At 43.5% G+C, this 22602-nt stretch overlaps 2 protein-coding genes across 7 annotated transcripts in view; one reads left to right on the top strand and one right to left on the bottom strand.

Moving 5' to 3' along the window:
* The window catches only part of AKR1D1 (aldo-keto reductase family 1 member D1), a 33726-nt gene extending 18954 nt beyond the window's left edge, over window positions 1–14772 (top strand). Inside the window, exons 3-9 of the mRNA XM_083852210.1 lie at window positions 1897–2013; window positions 5602–5679; window positions 7450–7572; window positions 9336–9445; window positions 9900–10065; window positions 10876–10958; window positions 14606–14772. Coding sequence (XP_083708336.1) covers window positions 1897–2013; window positions 5602–5679; window positions 7450–7572; window positions 9336–9445; window positions 9900–10065; window positions 10876–10958; window positions 14606–14648 — 720 coding nt within the window. The 3' untranslated portion in view covers window positions 14649–14772. The remainder of the gene's footprint in view (window positions 1–1896; window positions 2014–5601; window positions 5680–7449; window positions 7573–9335; window positions 9446–9899; window positions 10066–10875; window positions 10959–14605) is intronic.
* LOC310905611 (protein mono-ADP-ribosyltransferase PARP12-like) overlaps window positions 1–22602 on the bottom strand; it is a 113416-nt gene that overhangs the window by 47252 nt on the left and 43562 nt on the right. The gene's annotated exons all lie outside the window — the stretch shown is intronic.

The raw sequence follows: 22602 nt of genomic DNA on the forward strand, positions 1-22602 counted from the left end.
TGCTCAAATGTCTACATGGGTTCTATTTAGGTAGATAATACAATAACTTGTACAAATCATGAAAACAGTTGTGAAACTCTTAAGTTTCCATGGTATCTATGTATTAAGGTAATACAAATGTTTGCTATTGCTAAAGGCTGTTTCCTTAGAACCTCTGCCATTTTTTTTAAAGGGATGGATATTCACTGCTTAGTACTTAGCTCACTAAGCTCGGAAGGGCACTTGGAAAAACAGCTCCTAAACTGTCGACATACCTCTGGTTACTAAATTTCTAAATCAAAGTAACAAAACAAACTGAAAATGAAGGGTATACAGACTCACTTCCTTACCTATATTTAAGTTCAAAAGAACACCTCATTTTACATAAGAAATGAAAATCAGAGATTGGCAAGTGTTCAAAAAACCACCCAAACCAAAGGCTCTCAGGAAATCCAGCAAAACAGCTTAAAACTCTGAGTGCAGGACCTTGGTCTCTGTACCATAGTACACCTCAACCCATGTAACCAATACTTCACTGATCATAAACTCTTCATGTCTTGCACCATACAGCTGGGGTAAAGCCCACTGTCAATTTCCAGGTGCAAAGCCTGCTTTGGTGTGTCAGCTCAGAGCAGGGACAGACGTGCTGCTCTTGGTACAGCTAAGCTTCAAGATAACGTGTCCTTGCCTTTGCTGGCACAACTGAGCAGGTAATTACTTGCTGGTTAAATAACAATCTAAAACACTTCAAAACTTACCCAGGCTATGTCCTTTGAAGCCTATAATCCTCATCTTCTCCTGATAATCTCATTTCAAGTGTTTCATGCCTCAATAATGGATTCATTCTACACCTTGGCATGCTGTGGCTGTCAGCACTGGTGGCAGAATTGGCTAGACAATGACCGTATCGACAAACATCTTTTTAAACTTTTTTTTTTTTTCCAGCCATTAAAGGTGCCAAAAAGCTCAACGTGACTCCAAATGTCAGTTTTCTGCGTTAGGGGGATGGGGCAGGGGGTTGGGGATAAAACAGCCTAGTTTATTTTGTGCAACCAGATGGCACTTTTAACCTTCTATTGTGTGTTAATTCCACTTTTTGTAGATTTTAACTGCAGCAAACAGTTTACAAAGAGCTCTTGGTTACTAATTACCATGCTATGGCTCCATTCTTGCAAGAGATTTGCATCAGCAGAGTTTCTGTTAGAGGTAGCACTGCACGCCAATCAACTGAGCATACCCCGTGGCAACCTCGGGGCATAGCCCTGCGAGGAAGTGGCTGTGATTAAAGAGGAAGAAAAGGCTGTGCTTTAACTAGTCACACCTGCGTTACAGCAACAGAACAATAAAATACTTTTAGTGAGGCTAGGGGAGTAAGTTAAAGCTTCCCTAGGTCAAGCAGTCACTCAGGCTCCACGACCACAGGAGAAAACCAACAGCTCCTCTTCGTGCCAGGTGCCTGGCTATTCAATAGCCAACTCACATGATCTGAGCTTCTGCCTTCAAGCATAAACCTGACCACAGATTTCTTGTGGGAACAAAGTTTTCCAGTGAAAGCATATGCTTGGAAAGCTCATAAAACAAAAGGAATCTGCCTAAATTCATTGAGCAAGAGTTTGCAATATACTCAACTCTGAATAACCTGTCTTGTAATAAACAAATATCTAATGGCTTTACTGTGTCAGCACAGAGGCTGTCCTGGGCAAGGATTCCTGTCTTAACCTCTACAACTCCCTCAGGCAATAGGCAGGATAAGACGCCTTCTCTTTGTCTTGCAGCAATGTAGACCACAATGGCTTTGCAGTATGGATGCTGGGCTTTGTGGGAAGGACAGGAGTGTGCGTGGGAGGGGGGAATCAGCTGAAGGGAGCTCACTATGCCTCTGGCACCAACAAAAAGAGCCTGTGTTTGCCTCCCCAGCTGTGGAATACCTGCCACCCCCCAGAGCTGGTGCGTCCCACGCTGGAGAAAACCCTGAAAATCCTGCAGCTGGACTATGTGGACCTCTACATTATTGAGCTGCCAATGGCTTTCAAGGTAAAAAGAAAAATTGCCCTAAAAAGTACACGGTTGGCTTGAACTAAGGCATCCATTTAACATCATCTTTATAGCCTCCAGTCCATGTTGAAGATAGCATTTTTGTGATATGTTGTATGTACACTGCCTGCTCACATTTCTATGCATTACCCACACAAAGAAGGGCTTATAGGTGTGGGAGAATAGTTACTAACAGCTGTAGCACAGGAAGGACAGGACTCCTGACTGGGATTGAGCACTTCATATGCTGAAGAACTGCATAGCTGAAGCTGCACATGTCATACAAAGCAACAAGGGGCTAGAGGCAAAGCCGCGGGGGGGGGGGGGTCAGTGTAAAGAGCCACCAAACTGATTTCTATTAATCTGTCTCAAAAACAGAAAAGTCTCAGTAGCACTAAAAACAATAGGCAAATCATCATTGTGATCTTAATCTCCATAACCATAGTGATCCTCTCAGACAGCTTCAGTAGATGTCAGTTGCAATTTTTTTGTCTTTTTTTTTTTTTTTTTTACAAGGTAGGTAGTTCTCTGATTATTAAAATTATGTTGTACCACAGACACCAAACTGCCATAAATCATCAGATAAGAAGCAATTTACCAATGGAGCAATCACTTTAGATCTGCAGTTCCTTTTTCCCTAAGTCAGCAATATCCCATTAAGACCTATATAGGAGTACTGTGCTTAGATTTTAAAACTTTATTTATATGGTCCCATGTATGTAATCCTTTTGGGTGCATTTTTAAAAATTTCCCACCGTTTTCAATTTCCTGTTTCCCCTTTCTTGTGTTTGTATTCTCTACTAGTTCATTCTCCCACATAGTGAAGGTCATTGTCTCACAATATAAAGATATAGACAGCTGGCTTTAAAGCAATGTACATCTGACTCCCTGAAGCTTGTATCAACAAGCTGGCTTGTTAAAAGAGTAGAAGTCCTGGAGACTCATTCATGTCCCCCTTGAGAGGGGAAAAAAAAGAAGTCACCTTCTGCCTGAAAAATATACATTTTTCTGTGCCAAAGATTTATTTCCTTTTTTTTGCTCCCTCCCTCCCAAATACACCCATCCCACGCACAGTGCTTGCCTTTGGTGAGGAGTGTGCAGGTACAGCACACTAACAAACTCCTACTCTGCAAAAGCTGGCACTTTGCTGTCTCCCCAAAAGACTCCTAATAAAACTACTTTCTGCTTGAAATCAGTGAATAACTTGAGCCAAAGCTCACAGTCCCACTCTGGAGCCAGAAGGAAACATGCCTCTGCACAGCCCAGTGGTGCAAGTTCTCACAGGGGCTTTTAGGCAGACTGAAAGGCATCTGCTTCCTGGGAGCACCACTCGGAGGAGGAAAGCCCCGCCATGATCTGAGTGGATCAGGAATGCTGGTATCTGGGGTGGCATTAATTCCTTCCTATTGCTTTCTGTTTATGCAATAGGCATTTACAAGTTGTTACACTGCTCTCTTGAGAAAGCCCCTATGTCAAAGAACACTGTGTGACAGCAATGGGACGTGCAGACCTGTCCCCCTACATCTGTGTTGGTGAGGAAATCATTATCATGGGAGAAGGTTTTTCTTCTCAGTGATTACCAGCTGCTGTGCTTCAAATATGCAAGTAAATTGTCTGGTAGCTTTTGGAGTGCCCCCAGACTTGGAATATGATGTGATATGATCAGAACCCTGCACAGCAGCAGTGGCTGTACAGTGTTGTCCCAACTGTTTGTGCTCTCACACAGCAACGTGGTATGAAGCCACCTTATCATAGAATCATAAAGTTTGGAAAAGACTTCTAAGATCATCTAGTCCAACCATCCACCTACCGCCAATATTGCCCCTTAAACCATGCTCAGTCTAACGTGTGGCTATCTCCATGACAATTGCAAGAGAAGATGAGAGCATTTGTGGGAATGACTGGTGATGTACAGTCTGAAGAACCCAAGCTGAGAAACATGACAAACTTCTGAGAGACCTTTTTAAAGACTTAGTAACCTCCATCCCATCATCATCAAAACACTGTCTTTATCCCTCTTTCTCCATCTGCACCCAGGTCTTTCATTCAGAAACTTCCTTGCATTAAAAAAAATGTGTAGCTTGGCAGAGAAAGTACGGCCTGGAGACTATCAAGCAGAGACAACCATAGTTCAACTTCTTGTGCAGTTCCCTGGAGGTAGAAGGAAGGATTTATCCTTGTGGAACTCCTAAACTCCGTCAAGAGAAGTTCATCCTCAAGCCACTTTCATCCTGACTTAGTTGGCTTTAGAACACAAGAGCTAGAAATAGAGGAAGATATTGGGGAATGATAAATTAGCGAATGTAGATGCTGAATATTGGCTACTATAAAAAGTAACATTGAACAGAATTAAAAAAATTAGAAATGGAACTGAGTAAAAAGTGTTGAATTCAGAGCCATCGATCTGCTATGCTTGCGTGCACTGAGCTCACAGTCCTTGGACAGCCTGCTGGGATATCCTAGGGATGAATGGTTTGTTCCAAAATACCAGAGGGTGGTTTTGTGAAGAGGATTTCCCCACTTCAAAGGCAACAAAGGCAACAAGTTGTCTTTGTGGAATTCATTGATGAAAGCCAGTACATATGAAGGAGACGGGCTTATGCTTGCAACTTAGACCTTGGGGTCTGAAATCTGAGGCCGTGTTTTCCCTAGGCTCGCTTTTCCCATGAAATGCCTTGATTTTGAACTCAAGAATTGAGAGGCGCCAGTTACTGATCATATTAGTCACAGCTGCATGTTCACAAGGAATTAACATGTCAACATCTTGTACCCAGTCCTTTGAAATGTAGCAGCTTGCAGTCAGATCAAATGTCAAACAACACTGAGGGGCTTTTATGAAAAAAAGTGAAATTACAATCAGACAAAAGGGAAGGAGGTGTTAATGCATTGTCTGCAATAGCAGTAAAACAGTTGGCAAATAAAAGAAAGCTGTGCTTGTGAGATATCAGCTCATAACTCATCTCTGAAGTCTTGTTTGCAGAGTATAGAGATAGGAAGGAGGAGTTCCTAGTGCCCCAAGAAAGGTAGAAAATACGCTTAGAAGGTTCACGACCTGCACTACGGCTGTGCATTTAGACCTCTAATAGTAGTATGTAACTCTTGGAAATGGTCCCTCCGGCTGGAGCTGTACTGAGGTACTCTTCTCAGGTGCCTGGGACAAAAAAAGAGTCAGAGGAAGGCTGGGAAGAAAGGAGGGAAGGAAAGAAGGGGAAAAGAATACAGATTGGCACTCTAACCCAGCTCTTGGAAGCAGATGAGCTCTTTGGTTGCCATACCATAAGGGTCAAAAGTTATTGAAAAGTAAAGCCATCCTGGAACTCCTGAGTATGCACTCATGTAACAGTTCAGAAGGGTATCCAAGGACTATAGAGCACTGGAGGATGTGGTAAGCCCAGCATGAATGACCTGTTGAACTTTGAGTGTTTCAGAAAAAAAAATCAAAAGCTTTTTTTGTTTGTTTGCAAATAGAAACACCAAGACTGGAAAAATCTTTGTTCTGAGGCGCAAGAGTTCTCCACCCATCTTTTTTTTTCTTTTTTTTTTTCTTTTAAAAAAAATAGGAAAAAAAAATGTGGTTTTACTTTTCAGCCTGGAGATGCACTCTACCCAAAAGATGAAAATGGAAAATTTATCTACCATGAGACAGACTTATGTGCCACTTGGGAGGTAAGCAAACACAACTTCCATATATGCTATAAAAAAAAAAAAAATCAGATCCTCATTTTCAGTCCTGCTTGTAGCCTTCATAAACAAGTTTGAGGCATATTGACAGGGCAAATGGATCAGATTCTACTAGCTCCATGGATAAATTTGACTTCTGTCTCTAGGGATGCTGCTTCTTGCCATCACTTAATTATTTTTATAACAAAACAAAATACTTGAGATATCTGATGTCTACATTCCTTCTTTCAGAGGATGCACATTTGCTAGTTTTTGTAGCAAATATTCATATCTGTAGGGTTTTGTTTTTCTCCAGTCTCTCCTTTTTATCAGACCCTTATAGCAGCAAAAAGTTGCAGCCCTGAAGGAGGAAGTGACTTGATCCTCCTCAAAAAAGGAAGTTTTTCACCTTCAGGATAAAACAGAATTTGCCCTAAAGCTAATCATTAAAAATACATATATCTATATATAGATATATATATAGAGAGAGAGAGAGTCAAGCTCTATTCCAGGTCTAGTAGATGAAGGTGGAGAGCGGGAGAAATTCTGAGTAAAAGTTCAGAGTGGCCAAGAGCCCAGGGCAGGCCAGGGCTTTCTCCTGGCAGCTGAGACATTCAGGCAGGGTCTCATAAGGCTGAGGACTTCCACATTAGCTGTTTATGTTTCCCTTATCTTGGGCTCATACAATTCATTCCTCTGTTTCACAAGCTAGTTGCTCAAAGCAACAGCTGTCTGAACACTTCAGGCTGGTGCTTTATCTTGAAGGATATCCTGTAGTAGGTCTCTCTTTTCACTTAAAGAGCTGAGAAAAATAGCTAGTGGTGACTGTCTGGAAAGAATACCATCAATCTAAATAAACCTGGCTAAACTCAGTCCACGTAATTTCACTCTTTCAGTATGGTGCCAGCAAGCAAAAGTGGCTCCAGATGGTATTTGCTGACTTGTCACTGGGTGATACAAAGCATATGAGGCCAACTAGAGGTCACCAAATACCTGGTGCCTCTTACCTCCCTGCTTTCAGCTCCTGTGAGACATGAAAGGAAGAACAAAGCCGGCAGGGGGGGGCACCCAGCTCCTCTGGGGGTCTGAACTGCTTTGAAGCTCTGTGCAGAGTTTCTGGGAGCAAAGGGGGGAGACCACAGGAAAGGGCCCTCTTTTTGCTTAGAAAGACTTAGCAGATGAAGCATAATGAAGAAGACTGGAGCACATGTTCATATCCAGCATTAATAAAACTTTCTCAGCTTCTAGGATTTTTTTGAATTGCAAAATCTCTAGAGTTCCCCGCTCTCAATTTTTTCTCCTACTTTGTATTGTACCAAGGTTTCTGTGCTGGTTTTGTGATGTGCCTTGCTAAGTATTCGAGTGATTGCACAGGACTTTATATGAAAGATTCTCATAAAATGACTGATCAGGAAACAAATATGTTTTGTTCCCTCTCCCTTCTCCAGCTTTGAGACAGTGCTAAAGCAGCACAAACTAAGCAAAGCTCTCTGAAAGCAAACATCTGATGCAAATATCTATACATCAAATTAACCTGTCTGCTTTCCAAATTCTACCCTTAGAGGAAAACATCAGTGTTTGGTCTGGAAAGTGAGCCTAATGGAGTTTAAATAGCGGGATAGCACCATCCCTTGTGGTAAAAGAGCTGCTAGCTCTGCTGCTGCAAGGGTTTTCCAGCAGTCTCAAGAACTGACTGGCTTCCACCTCTCTAAGGCACGTGCTGCAAGGAACGAAGCCAACGTTTGGTAATCTAACCAGCCTTTGTTGTCTTTGCAGGCTATGGAAGCATGCAAAGATGCAGGCTTGGCAAAGTCTATTGGAGTATCCAATTTCAACCGCAGACAGCTGGAGATGATCCTGAACAAACCAGGACTCAAGCACAAACCCGTCAGCAACCAGGTATGACCACAAGCCGAGGGCAGTGCCCGCCCCAGCATCGCTGCCCAGCAGGGAACACGGAGGCAAGACATGGCCCAAGATGCCACGTGCAGAAGGGTGATACATGCTTTGCCATAGCTGCTGCCCTATATACTGTCACATATTTCTAGCTTCAAATACTGCTCATCCTATCTAAGCTAAAGATAAACACTTGAAGGTGCTGGAACGATCGCTCAGTTTCTGCTCCAGGACTATAAAACACCTCTCTGTGCCAAGCTCCTTAACAAGGTTGAATGCTGAATCAGGGCAGATTTTAAATCTCTGCCATGTACCTTACCTCACACCCAAAAAGTTCACAAGATAAATCATTCAGGGCTAACCAGTCCTCAATGAAGCCACATCTACATCAGCTGACACCACACCTAAACAACCCTAAGTATCAGAGATTGAGTCACTCTGAGCTTCCTGAGATTTACAGCCATTAGAAGTAACTCCTGAATTTCCCATACTTCATCTCTTCTGCCTTTCCCATAAGAGTTCCAGTAAGAGTTGGAGAAAAAAAATAAATAAATAAAGGGGAAAACACAGATAAGCGACCAACTGGAGCTGAACAAGCCCACAACGTTGATAGGGATATCTGTGTTAAATCACGGTAGCTAGGCTCAGAGATGGTGGCAGGCAGCAATGACCCATCCAATCGCCCAGTATCTTTGACTGGCATTTGGCAGCTCACTACATTTCCTAGAAGTCACTGGGAAACTCTTCTGACTCATCTGGCACAGACGAACATCCATGTTAGCGGTATCAGAGAAGAGGCCAGAAACCATCCGGGCCCAACTTCTCACCCTCCGCGTGTGGCCTGGAGGGCTGGGATTGGCACGGAACAGGGCACGGAGGCTGGCCATAGCCCTCATTTCTGCCTTTGGCCTGCACAGCAGGGCAGCCTGAGAGAGGAGATTCTGGCACCCTTCACTGGTACTAACATTCCCAGTGGGTACAAAACACAACTGCAGTTCGTGGAGTACCCATAGGACTGCACTGTGCACTGCTGCTGCCTTATGGGGTCAAGAGAAATTGGACAAAAGATTAAGCCCAGCTTAGGGCAGCTGGCCGGCAAGTATAGGTGTGCCAGATAGCTTCAAACTGTATACAAACAGAGGTAGCTCCATCATCTTGTAGACCATCCCTTTCCCAGAGACTGAAAACATAGCCAGAAAATCCCTGCCTTTAAGGGAATGAGGCAGTTTTTGCAGTGTGGGAGGGCAGAACTCATAACAAAGTCATAACTGTTGTCGAGATCTCACCTTTTACATATTCCCCCTCACCTTTCTGCCTGGGACAGCTCATGCCAACACTTCCCCTAAAAAAGACACGTTGAAGTCGTCCTGAATGCAAAAGGCAGAGAAACAATGATCTGGCCCACAAGACATGAGTTGCTTTCTCAGCCTAAATCTCTAGTCAGCCTCCCTCACCTCCATCCCCCCACTTATTGTCACCTTTCCACTGGGACCAATACAAATGCCCTGCAGCCAAACTGTAATCATAGACATTGATCTGCTGCCCACCAATAAATAAATACATAAATAAAAATCCATCACCACCCAGCAGTGTACCATTAGAACTGTAACCACAGACTGAATTTCCCTGTTCCTTAACTTAATATATATCCTTTCCTGAAAGCTGAGAAGTCATCCGTAGTCTGCATCGCTTGCAAATATTGGGACACCATTTGGTTCTGTATCTGGCCCTATTAATCAATCATTCTTTATATCTTACTCTTGTAGGTCGAATGCCATCCCTATTTCACTCAACCCAAACTCTTAGAATTTTGCAGACAACATGACATTGTTATTGTTGGGTACAGCCCACTGGGAACCTCAAGGGATGAAACATGGTAAGTCCCCTGCTACCCTCAAATAGTAGGGCCATTGTCCAGAAAAAGAATAATAGATCTCCACTGCTCAATCTGTGTGAAATGCGTGTCCCCACTTTTCACAGTAGTTTTGAACTTGGGTGTCTAAATATTGCAGTTGTGAATGTAAACTTGCAACACTCCTGCTGCATGCTGTCATCAAGAAGTGCCAGGTGGTCTGTGTGGGAGGCCTCCTCTGCCAGAAAGCAAATGTCTGTAGTTGGGAATGCTGAGGAAGTAGAAACTAAGTCAATGTTAGGACATCACATAGGAAGTTGTCTTTGACAGTCCTCCATCGTAAGTGTCAAAGCTTCTCTACTGTCCTTCACACTATTTGCCAAAAAGCTACAATGTTCTGTCCATGAATGAGTAGGTACTGTATGTTTTGACATTAAAAATAGGGAGATTTTTTTTTCTTTTCCCAATTCTCTTCCAGGGTAAATGTGTCCTCCCCTCCTTTACTGAAGGATCCTGTGCTGAATGCCATTGGCAAAAAGTACAACAAGACAGCTGCACAGGTTGCTTTGCGTTTCAGCATCCAGCGAGGGGTGGTGGTCATCCCAAAAAGCTTCAATCCGCAACGCATCAGAGAGAATTTCCAGGTACATTTGCACTCTAATGGTGCACACATGAATCCATTTGCATTGTCTTGGCTCCTGAGGAAGGCAGTTTTCATATTTTTTTCCCATAGACACAAAGCTTGACCAATGCCAAGCTTTGCCACATTCGATTCTTTTTCTCCCCATCACTTCATGGTACTAAGATATGACAATAACAGAGCAGAATAGAGAAGAAATTTTGGTGTCTTCTAATCCTTTGAAGTGGCTAAAGTTCCAGCCAGTGGTGTTCCCCAGAGTACCCATCACTGCATTGAACAGCGCAATGGAGATGAAGTAATTTGGTAGGTCAGCAGACCAACGTTGCTGGCAGTAGGTGTTCAGGGATGACTGATTTTTTTTCTGCCCCATCTTCTGCCCCAGTTTGTTGGGGAAGGGAAGGTGCTGCATATGGGTGTGCCAGGAATGCTCATAACCACTCCACCAGAAAGCAGATGGCTTGACCACCACCACCCTAAATAAGATGAAGCATTTTTACCTGTATCCCTTGCAGCACTCAGTACCCCCACTGCTATACACTTTCCCTGCCAGTGTATTACTTCTAAAGCCAATGGCCTGGTACTTACCAGACTGCCTTTCTCTTCTTGGAAGAGTGTGTAACTGAATGTGACTGAACTTATTCATGTCCTCAAGACTTCCCTATAAACACAAGCAAGCGTAGATTTGGGGGAGAGAGAAGTGTGCGGGGGGGGGGAAGGAAGGGGAGAATTTTTTCTGGACTTCTGAAATATGGAATATATTAATATTGCCTGTGACAAGAACTGCTAATTTACTCCTAACTGCTCCTTCCATTAGATCTTTGACTTCTCCCTCACCGATGAAGAGATGAAGGAAATTGCAGCACTGAACAAGAACGTTCGTTATGTGGAACTTTTAATGTAAGTCCAGGAGGAATCCTATATCCTCCCAGAACACTCTTGTGTTTTCAGAGATTTTTTTTTTTAAACTCACTTTTAAAATAAGGTTGTCTACACAGAAATTAATATTAAAGTAAAACTTTGATATAGGAGCTATTTAATGCAGCCCAAGTAGACCCCTTAGCCATTTGCAAAGAATTGTGCAACACATGCTTACAACTCAGGAGTCAAATGCCCACCTAGTAGATGACTGTATCTGGCTACTCCACCTCTGCACCACCTCCTTAAGCACCTTCCACTATATGTTGTGATGGCTGTCTCAGCCAGTCACAAGCTGTACTGCTACCCCTGTCCAAACACCAGTGTGGATAGCAGAGCTTAAATTCTAATAGGAACACTTTCTTGTCTTTCCCCTCCTTCACACCTTCTCTCTCAGTGCTTAGCAAGTCATGTTGTTGCTCAAGTGCTACTGCTTATGGATTGCAACCCTAGTATTTTCAGAGGCAATTTGTCCCAAAATGACATGCAGAAGAATAATAATTAAGAGCAATGCTATAATAAACCACAGGACTAGTTTAAGGTGAGCTCTGCTCCATCTCCCTTAACAAGGCTTGGTCAGAACATAATTTGCCCAACCAACATCCTCTTAAAACCACAGACAATCAGAAATTGTTTTGGCCTTCCCTGAGGCCAACTTCTTCAGCAACCTCGCTTGCCTGCTGCCATGTTGAGTTCTACCTTCTTACATGGAAAGCAGGAAGCCATGCAGCTTGTATGACTGCTAGACCGGTTCCTCATTGATCTTTTCTGAGAATTAACAAGGCTTGGTCTCTTGCTGCTTGGGATCTAAAGCTTAAAACCCAACATAGTTTTTCTTCACCTGAAGGCTGCACTACCCAAGAAGGCTCAGGCTGACCCAACATCTCTTCTGGAGAATGAGGCCATTTGTTTTTCCTTCAACTCAAGAGCATCTACAGTTTATGGCCAAACTCTATGCTTTCCCCTTTTCAGGGCACTCAGTGTGTAGCCAAAGGGATTCATTTCCATGCATTTCTCTAGTTACCTTGGATTATCTGCATCTTGCCAAGCTGTAGTGTACTCAAGCACTAATGATAATGAAAAGCAGGACAGCAGCATCAATAGCACTCTAAAATGTTGACTATCACTCAAAAGATAGGGGGAATTTTGCAAAGGAACAAATAAACCACTTACTGTGCTGAATAAATATGATAGGAAATATGAACAAAGTTAAAAGCATCATAATGGAGTTCATCTTTCACATTTAAGCTCAGCAATGTGCTCTGAAGCTTTAGTTTCTTAAAACAGCCTTCCATCAATTAGCAGCACTCAGTTCCAGAAGGCTTCTCACAAAAGGCCTAGCAGATTCTTACGTGTGTTTTGGTATTGGAAATTGTTTTTTCATAGCCAAGTTGAGCTATAGCATCATTTAAACTTTGTTAGTGAGGATATACGTGAAAAGTAACCTTGGTGCAAATGCAAGAGCCTTTTGCGGAAGCAAAATTAAAGAATGTAAATGCCCACAGGAGAACTTTCTAGGCTACTAATCCAAAACTAATAAATGAACTGTTTTGTTTTATTTGACTAAATTCAGTCATAAAAGGCCACTGAGGACAAGGAAAGCAGGATGTATGGGATGGACATTGGCAGCTCCATTTATTACAGAAGTGCCATGTTTGGGGAAAATGCTTAAATACAGTCTGGCCTCAACTTAAGAAAAATAACTTCTTGGAAAAATGATGTTGACATGTAAGGAGCAAGTAAACCCATATCTACCTACAAGTGTGTTCTTGCACTGAAGTGTCTGGAGTTGGCACTGCAACACGACTTACTAGTCTAGAGAGATTTATTATTTTATGTAACAGCAGGTATCTGAAAGGTTAAACCATCATACAGAAAGACTTCTGGTTAGCCGACTTTGTCAAAAACCTGCCACTGCTGTGATGCAAGTGCCAGGGAACGGAAAAATCCAGATTTCCTGTAGTTATTCCAGTTATCAGTTGTTGTGGGTACAACATCCAAATCTGTTGTTCTGATGATATAAGCCCATAGAAACATAATATTGCATTAATTGGAATGAGCTAGCAAGTTAAACTTCTGAGCAGAAAATTGTTACTTTTCTGGAGTACTCATTTTTTCAAGAATTCCGTCTGAATTGGTTTCTTCTCCTTTTGGGAAATCTAAAGGTACTGTGCTGGCAAGTTTTACAGTACTCTGTGTGTTGGATTTATCTTGTACTCCAAGTCTCCGCTACGAACATTCTTCTTTACCATTTATTCCAAGCTACATTATCTCCTTTGAGTGAATCATTTTGGTACACAAGAGGACTCAGACCTTTGAACATGTGTGATCTGATTAGAAAGCATGCTGCATAGATAGAAAGTAGAGATTGTGACACTGATGGCTTAGAGATTGTCAAATTACCCCAAAACCAAACATGCCAAAGTGTTGTGGCTTGTTTTTTTGAACCATCTCAATCTGTTAATGTGTAAACACTTGAGCTTGGCTGAATATCAGAATGAAATGTTTTGACACAACCAATTCAAAATGTTTGATGTATTCCAGTCAGTTAGCTTCAATATTGTGAAATGTATCCTTCCCAAATTGGAAGGATTCACAGCTGGGATAAATGCCAGTATTTGTTGTGCTCTGCTGTAAGGCAAGGCAGCCAGCTGCCATGGTGCACCTGAGAGAGTTCTTCAGAAATTCTTGGTTTTGCTAATGGAAAATGTTTGTCAAGCCAGGGCTTGTGGTTTAGCACCATCTTCTCAAAAAAAAAAAAAAAAAAAACAAAAAAACCACCCACACACACAACCCACACATAATCAACACTCTGCCATTAATGGACAATGAGTGCTATTTTTCACCTGCAGTTTACTCTAGGAATTTGCCTCTTGCCTTTTATACTACTCCTGAATCATGCATCTTCCTTGAGTTTTTAAAACCAGAGCCTGAAGCATCTCTGCCTTTGATAGCATGCAGCTATGAACATCCCTTTCTTTCCTGTATTGTGTCACCCCAAAGCTTCTTTGTAAGCTGTATGTCACTGGTGCTATTAATCTGGCAGCACATCTACACCTTGGCTGAGCTAGTCGGTTTTAGCTGGATACGGCAGCCACTTGGAGAAAGGACCAACGAGACCCAGACCTGTTTGTGCCAGTTCTACATGTAAAAGCCAAAGCAGTACAGTCTGGTATCTCCACCATCACTCTAACTATAGCCTTTGTATCTGAGGGTATTTCTGGACATTTGAACAAAGTCATCCTCCCATTCCACAACATGCACATAATGGGAACTTACCCCTTCCCTACAATGCTTCCAGTAACATGAGTTAAATCCACAAATAGAGGAAGAATGACTAACCTCCAAACTCTTGTTGTTTCTTGCCCCATCTGTCCTTAAGGCACGTGATCTGTAGACCCAAAAAAAATGGTCCTTCACTGTTCTCTCCATAACTGCATGGGTTTACTTCCTGCAGGGAAGATTATTCAGAGCAAATAGCATCTGAATCAGCAGAATAGCCTTCCATGAAGGCTGCCTATATTCTTCAGGAAAGAGAAGAATTTTGCTTGACACAGCACAACTGCCTCAGTGACAAGATAACCTGCTTCACCTGAGAAGCTTACTTGTTCAATCTGACCTCTCCACAGGTGGCGTGACCATCCAGAGTACCCCTTCAGCGATGAATACTGAAAACAAAGTGTGTTCAGGCAGGTTCCTAACTCAGCGTCATTACACTTGGTTGAAAGAGACCCAATGTTTGGTGCTTTGGTTTTATGGGAGACTGTTCAAATCAGCATTAAAAACATGAAATTTACCTCTTGTTGTCTTGTCAGTTTGTTACTGCTACTGAAGAGCATGTGTATTTAAGCCAATGAGTCTAGGGTTTTGGCTTAAGAGACTAGCTCCATGAGCATTTAAGTTTCAAAATTGACAACTGATAAAATTGAAGATTTCTCTTGAAAACAGGCTCACTCAAGCAAGCCAAACCATCTTTATTCAATGGCACATTCACCACTGAATTTGAAATGAGAATTTTTGCCTCAGTAGATGCAAAGCAGTATTGTTTTGTTTCACAGCTCAAGTGAAATTTAGAAATAGGGAACTGACTGGATTTTAAGAGCGTGTGCAAATAAATATAAATATCCATTACTGCATGGAATGAAGCCTGTTTTACTCTGACCAGTGTATTTGCTGGTACCCATACAACTAGTTCAGGCCCTAACACAATATAAGCATGTTCATATCCCCTCTGCCTCAGCTCAGCAGCCTCAATGAAGCACAGGCCAGTCTCTGGCTCTACATTTGAGCTGCTATGTAAGGATGGCATTGTATAGTGTTGCATGATTATAGCCATTCTGGAGCTAGCACTATTGTAAGTAGTTCGCAAGAGCCTTATCTCCTGAAGACAAAAATCCCTTAATCTTTCCTATTCCATGAACCATCTCACCCAAGAAAATTTCTGTTCACTTAGAAGTTCTTACGGTCTTTTGTATTAACTTCTGGCCAAGACAATTCTTAATTAGTAAACTGAGTTTTAAAGGAGGAAGTTGTTGCCTTTGATAAATACCACTTTCTACTGTGCTTTGAGATTGCAGAGCACTGTCAGGTCCAGGAAATGGGTAGGAATAAGGCAGAAGGAGCCAGGCTGAAGCCTGGGCATTTCCTTCAATCTTGTTCTCAGCTTTCTGTAACAAAAGGGGAAAAGCACGGACACCAGTGTAAGAAAGACTAACCCTACAACATGAATCTCTTTCAGAGCATTTTGCTAAACTATTTTAGCAGCTTGTAAATCTGTCAGCCCGTGTCCTCATCTGCAGAAGGCTACTTTCCCTCCCTCCCACACCCAGGCACTCCAGTTTCCTGCTGCAGGAGAAGGTGTGCTAGAGAAGTACTGGAGAAGAAACCAAACCATACAGAGAAAGGTTAGTTCATATACTAAAATCTACATGCTGCAGGAAAAGTAGGTCATAAACGATCTTCACTCTATATCATCTGCTTTTATTTGTTACCATTGATGTTCATTATCCCGGGAGTGTCTAGAATAAGAAAAGCACCAGAGCAGACAACCCATGTAGACACTGCTGTTGGGACAGGCCGTGCACCTCAGAGTTGAGGCAAAGAGGTACAGGGGTAACCACTTCACAGGAGGAGCAGGCAAGGCTCCCAGGTGGACCCAGTGGATCCCAGCCCTGGATGAGCTCCATGGACACCTCTAGAGAAGCCAGGCCCAATCACAGAGGGGATGGCCTTTATGCAGCATGTATGAGTCCATTAACAAAGCTGTGGCAACAAAGACACATTCTGTTTGCCAAGGTTATCCAAGGGTAATTCCCATTTTATTCTATTACACACTTAGACCAAAAACCTGGACAAAATCCAAGTCTAAAAACCTGAGTGCTGGAAAGGGGCACAGTTCCCACCATACCCAACGTGTTATTCCAGTAGCTTCATAAGCACACGCTTTAAATAGAGCTATCAGGGCTCACCAGCTACACAGTAGCACTGTACAAGCTTTTGCACTGTAACTTGACCAGGTGCAGGTCTCTGGCCACAAATGAAATTCAGGTCAGCTTTGACAAAGCTCTCATTTTGTATACTGCAAATGTCAACTAATGCCCAGCGTAAAAGCTCATACCAGCTTCTTCTCAGCAATCTGCTCCTTCCAGACATCCCCCCCCCCACCAAACGTTAGGCAGGGCCTGAGGTTGTAATAAATCAGAATCCCTTCATTTGACCTTGTAAACTTGAGTAAGACAATATGCTGAAGCCTCTCTAACAGGAAATACCCTATAATCAAGACTTCAATCTGTACTGAGTTAACAGGCAGGATGGACTGTGAGAGCTCCTCTGGCCCAAGATATGCCAGCAAATCCCTTTCCCTGCTGCTCCCCCCGCCTCTAATTTTAATAGAGCTCTCCTCCTCTGCATTGTCTCATTTGAATCCAATGAAAAAGATTCAGCCTCTTCGGGCTAATGCTCCCATAGTTGTTTCCATCAGTTATGAAACTGCTACTGACGTCTAGCCTAGTTTTTCCCCTCGCTTTGCTCAGTTTCAGACCATTGCTCCCCATTGTTCTCCATCTTGCCATATAAATAAAAGATTGGAGGAGGAAGAACAAACAGGCCTGCAGATAGGAGGCTTGGGAAATGTGTTCCACCAGCAGCTACACAAAGATGGAAAAAAAACAAGCCTCAGCCCCACATCCAATCTGCTCCCATCCAGCAGGTTTCAGAGGCGCATTGAGCAGGCTGCCTGGTGTGAACCAGGTTGCTCCAAGTACTGCCTGCAGCCCTGTCCAACGGGAAGGGCCAGGAGCAGGCAGAGGGGGCTCAAGCACCCCCTGCTCTAATGGCAACTACATGCGGCAGGAATAGACGAAGACCTGTACTGGGAAAACTCAGTTACCATAGGTAAGCCAAGTAGTTTGTGATTCTTCCTGTAGCTGCAAAGTGAAAAGAAATCCAGAGCAAAGAAGCTTGCCTCAACCATGCACAAGTGACTTTACAGCAGACAAGAACAACCCATGCAGTGTCTCGCATTTTTGCAACCCAAATGCTGCTGGTCTGATCAGCAGAAAACCAAGTGGTACACTCACGTCCACAGCAGCAATACAGTTGCCACAAATGTGTGCTGGAGCACAGGCTTCCCTGGCTGTCAGAGGAGGAAGCTTTCCCTGGTGTTACACAAGCTGAGGGCAGAGCCCAAGGCTTTTGCCACTGCAGCATCTTGGCCCTTCCTCAGGCATGGGCATGCTCATGTTTAATAGGTGAGGCAACAGGGAAACACTGCTGAGCAGTTACTGTGTCACACAGGGATGCTGCCCACCTAGGCAGCTGAACTGATTTCCACGTGGGGCAGAGCTTCGTCTTCACACAGACTAAATTTCTGCAAAAGTACTCCATTTCAGAAGGGATATCTACCTAGTTTTTTCCTGATGCTGTGAAGCTGCCCCAGGAGCTAGAGGGAAAACACTGAGAGGCAAAGTGGGACGGGCCCAGTGTATATTTTACAACTTTATATTAAAGACTGCCCTTTGTGTTTATATTGCATATTTTTGTACCACAAAGCTATCAAGAACTTTTACAAGGGTGTGAATTTCACCCTGTGGAGGGAAGGGTGAGTGCTGCAAGCCCACACTGTGCCATCAGCCAGAATCAGAACAGCTTTTGGGTAAACAGAACTGGACACAGGGAGAAGGGAAGGCAACACCTCCCATGCTTTTCATCTCTTACCTGCCATTAAGGGCTAGGTGCTGTGGAGCTGGATGCTCTGTAGTGAAAACAAGATCTCTTTTCTCCCAGCCAAAGTGTAGTGATAACCAAGGACAGGAAGCATGGCTTGCAAACATCAGGAGAGGTCACAAAAGACAACTCCTTTGGTTACACAGAGCAGATTCCTTACTTGATGATATTCCTCACTTCATTTTTTTTAATCCAACAAACCTCAGAAGCTGCTTACTTACCTCCAGGCTGACAACATATTTAACCTTTCCCATATCTTTTGGGCTTGCAAAGGAATTCAACGTAAGAGAGGCTGGTATTTTCCCAAATTCACATTACCCTATAACCAGAATCAGAGTTCATTCTTCAGTGTAGTTCATGAACTACTTAAATAAGTGTGGAAGCAAAGCTAGTGCTATAGAGACACGTAGAGGAAAAGAAAGCGTGGGATGTGCAAGATATGTTTCAGGTCTCTGCATCAGGTAGAGGATAGATTCAGATCCCTCATATATTTTACAATAAACCTGATTGATAACCTTAAGAAGAGGCATGACCTTCCTCCTTGTGAGTAGCACTGAAGTTCCCTTGTTGCCATCCTTCAAATGTAAACACTTTGAAATAAACTGGCTTGGTACCTGCAAGACCCTCATCCCCTGATTTTCAGGCAGGGAGGAAGCTGCTGTTTCCATACATATATTTTGCCCAGTTCTCAACAGGGCAGATTTCACAATCTAGAAGAAAGCACCAAGATGAAGAAGAAAGTCAGTAAGAGAGTGACATGTTGGAATGAGATTCAACATGCTTATTTCACTTATGACCTAAACTGCAAACACATTTGCTTTTTGGGGTGGGGCAATCAGCGCACAGTTGGGTACTAGTGCAGTTTTTTGTTAATTGATTCTTAGCAGTGCCATATTTCAGCTCTTCCCAACATCCCACCACCCTGGAGCAAAAAACCCAGCTTATAATAAAGGACTTTGAGAGTGCAAAAACAAAAAAAGTTCATTTTTATTTTTCAATGCCAGACAGACTCCTCAGGGAACCTTAACTCAACATGCATGAGCAATACTCACAACAGGACAATACACTGCAAATAAAATGCAAAGCAGAACCAAATGGAAAAAGAGGAGGCAGAGAAAAGGGTGGAAAGAAAGATGCACGCGTGTGTGAACACATACGCATGGCACAGAGGGGCACTCAGTTTTTGCTCTGTAGACTGCAAAGCTACCTGGATGGAAGCCTCAGATCAGTCTAGAGATCTCCAGTTCAGAGACCACCAAGCTGCTTGGCTCATGCCCCTGTGTTCACAGAATGGGTCTGTTTGGCATTTGAGGCAATAAAAGTGCTCTCAGAGAGCATGGCTGGAAGGTGAGGAGGGGAGGGGAACAAGATAGCTCCCTTCCCTCAGTAGTTAGAGCACAGATAAGTGATGCAGCAAGGCAAGTTCAAATCCTTATGGAGGCTTAAACCTACATGTCTCAACTGTTACCAAGCTGTACAGCCTTTTGGAAGGGATCTGTCTACAGCCACCCCACTGAACCTTTCAACTTTGCACAATAAATTCATTAGGGCAAAAGTGGGAAAGACTTGGTAGCTAACAAACATAATGTGTTTTCTTGAGAAGGAGGAAACTCACGGTGCAATCCTCTCTCAGTTCTCTACTGACTGTAGAACACTCCCACAGAACAAGAATCCCTTGTACTATGGCTCATTCCTATGTTATGCAAGTTGTTCTCTCTCTTCTGTTTCTTTTGGACACAGCACCAGTTATGTTATCAGAGAGGATTCTGAGTCTTGGAAAAGATGAGGTAAATGCCCCTTCCATCACAATATGTGTAAATATGAGTCTTGGTTTTGTGCACGTCTAGAGGTTATTACCACAGCAAAAGCAAACCCTGTAGCATCACTTCCCAACACAGACAGTACAGATCCAGATGAATTAAGGCATCAATTTGCACCTAGTAAATAAATACCTCTAAACCAGTTGTTCCAGCACTCTGTAGTCATTAGCTATTGAACTTGTTTAATTATCTTGGACTCCTCCAAACCTATTTCTTTTTACCTTCTTTCCAGCTAAGTGCATCCATCCTGACTCTGCTCTCCCAAGTTTCGTTTTGCAATATTCATATTTTGCCCCCGTAACAAGTTCAATCAAATTTAATTGCCAAGCAAGACTCCCCCTCACATGCTGTCACTCCCTGTAAAGCTCTCTCAGCCACTTGTCCCCATTCTTAAGGTTTCCTCCTACCCACCAAGGAAGAAGGCCTTAGCGTGGTCCACCTCCAGGAAAAGGTCACTCACTCAAGCTCTTTCCCAGCTCTGTTAAAACTCAGCACTTAACAAGAACATTGCAAGTGAAATATTTATTTCTTTTAGCTTTTGTCTTGGAAACATGGCTATGCTGTGCTAGATAATAAGACATACAAACCAAAACTATTTAGGAGAGAGAAAGCATGAGGAAACAATGTTGCACGTCTCTCAGTCATTTTGACCCTGTGAAGGATTATGAACCTTGCATGGAATAAAGGCAAGACTTGCCCTACAGAATACAGCTTCTGGCAGAGTCAAAACAGAAGAAGAGTAAAAATAGAGGTGGGGAAGCTAAGGAAGCCAGCTAAGAGCTACAGAGACTGGCTTGTTTAGGGTGGTAAGGAGAGAAGCCAGATCCTCATATGGCCAACTACATAATAAGGGATATGCATTCACCTCTGTATTTACAAGTTGTATCATGGTACAAGAATGAGGAACTATTCAGAGAAATCAAAGGGCATAAGATCAGTCAAGATATGACTTTTTAACTATGCAGGGCTACTCTCTGGAACTCATGGCTACAACTGTTAAAGGGTCAGATAAGGTTGTTGGAGTTTTAACCTAGCTGTTTTTATTATGGCCAGTGCATGATACCACTGTATCAGATACTGCCTAGCCAGCTGGACAGGCATGCTGTGGGAAGAGGAGAACCTTCCCACCTCGCCCTGCATGCTGTACATGGGATTATATGACTGAAGACTCAAAGGGATTTGTCTGGGGCCAGGGCCACAGACTGTTTGGGGCTTAATATTGTCCAGTTGCATCCAAGAAAAACGCCTTTTTAACAAAGGTAACCCCAGTGCTCCATGAGGAATACTAGAAAACAGAGGTATTTGGAGCTTTGCAGCCAGGAGGCTGAGTGTATTTATGACTGCAGAATCCTGCCCGCTGCAGAGGCCTGCTGCATGGTGCTGGCATGGGGCACATCAGCTTCCCCACACGCCCAGAGTGCCTCCACCACAGGCACACACACACAGCACCTCGCTGACACCCAGGGCTCACAGGCAGAGAGCAGCACAGCAGCCTAAACCCTCGCACAGCAGACGGAGTCTGGCAGGGAGTCACCGGGGTCTAAACAGTAAAACAAAACACCTAAGCCTTCTGCATTAACTGGGCATCAGCTCGGTATTACCGCAGCCTAATTGGTTGGCATCAAGTAGATTATTTCAAAACCCAGAGATATTTTTCCTCCAGCACACACCCAGTCCTTCCTCAGAAACCACCACAGCATCCTGCCTCACAAGCCAACCCCCAAGCAGCAAGCAAAAGGCCTGCTGGATGTGCAGGCCCACACCACTGCAGCAGGTTTGCTCCATCCAACACTTTCCCTTCCTCCTTTCACCCCCATGTCCCTACAAGTGCAAGGTGCAAACACTTTTTATCTGAGGGAACAAAAAGGTGCAGTGAAACCATCAGCCCCCATATCAGCAGCTTGAACTGGAACCAGGACAAGAAAGAAACTAGGAAAACAAACAAGCCACCCAGACCCCTGCACGTGGGAGACCCAGAGGCAACAGAGAGCTTATGTGCTGCTAAGTTAAGAAGTCACAGGTGCAGCTATTCTCAGTCACCCTGACCTGAGAGGGGGAAGAGGTAGGAAAAAGCCCCAGAGCAAATCGTCGGTGTTGGCTGGGGCTCAGGCTGTGAGGTAAACCAGTGAACCTGGGAAAGTAAAAGACCATATATGCTTTATTGTCTTTTGACTTACTTTTTTCTTTCCCTTCTGTATGAAATTTATCTCAACTGTTTCTGGGTCATCAGTCTGCAGATCTACCTTAGTCATCCAGCAGGGATGTTCACAGAAGAATAAATAAATGAATCACACTCTTTGCAGGCATTGCTGTGAAATAACTCTCCTTCCCTACTTTCCCATCCTTCCCAAGTGGAGGAAGCTGAAGCAGCGTGCTTTGGTCATTGAGCATTTCCCAGGGCAGCTTTGTTCTGCACAGCTGTGCTGCTGCCAGCACCTTGGGGTAGCTCACTCTGGGGGTCTGTATTGGCCTCAGTGCTTGGCCAGGGCCCTGGATGTGTCCCTGTGGCACCAGGAGACAGAGGACAAATCCGTGTCCATAGGGGCAGCACAGAGCAGGCACACCTCACACACTTTGCCTGC

Source organism: Anser anser, assembly GCF_964211835.1.
Source record: "Anser anser genome assembly, chromosome: 1".
In the NCBI taxonomy this organism is placed as follows: Eukaryota; Metazoa; Chordata; class Aves; order Anseriformes; family Anatidae; genus Anser; species Anser anser.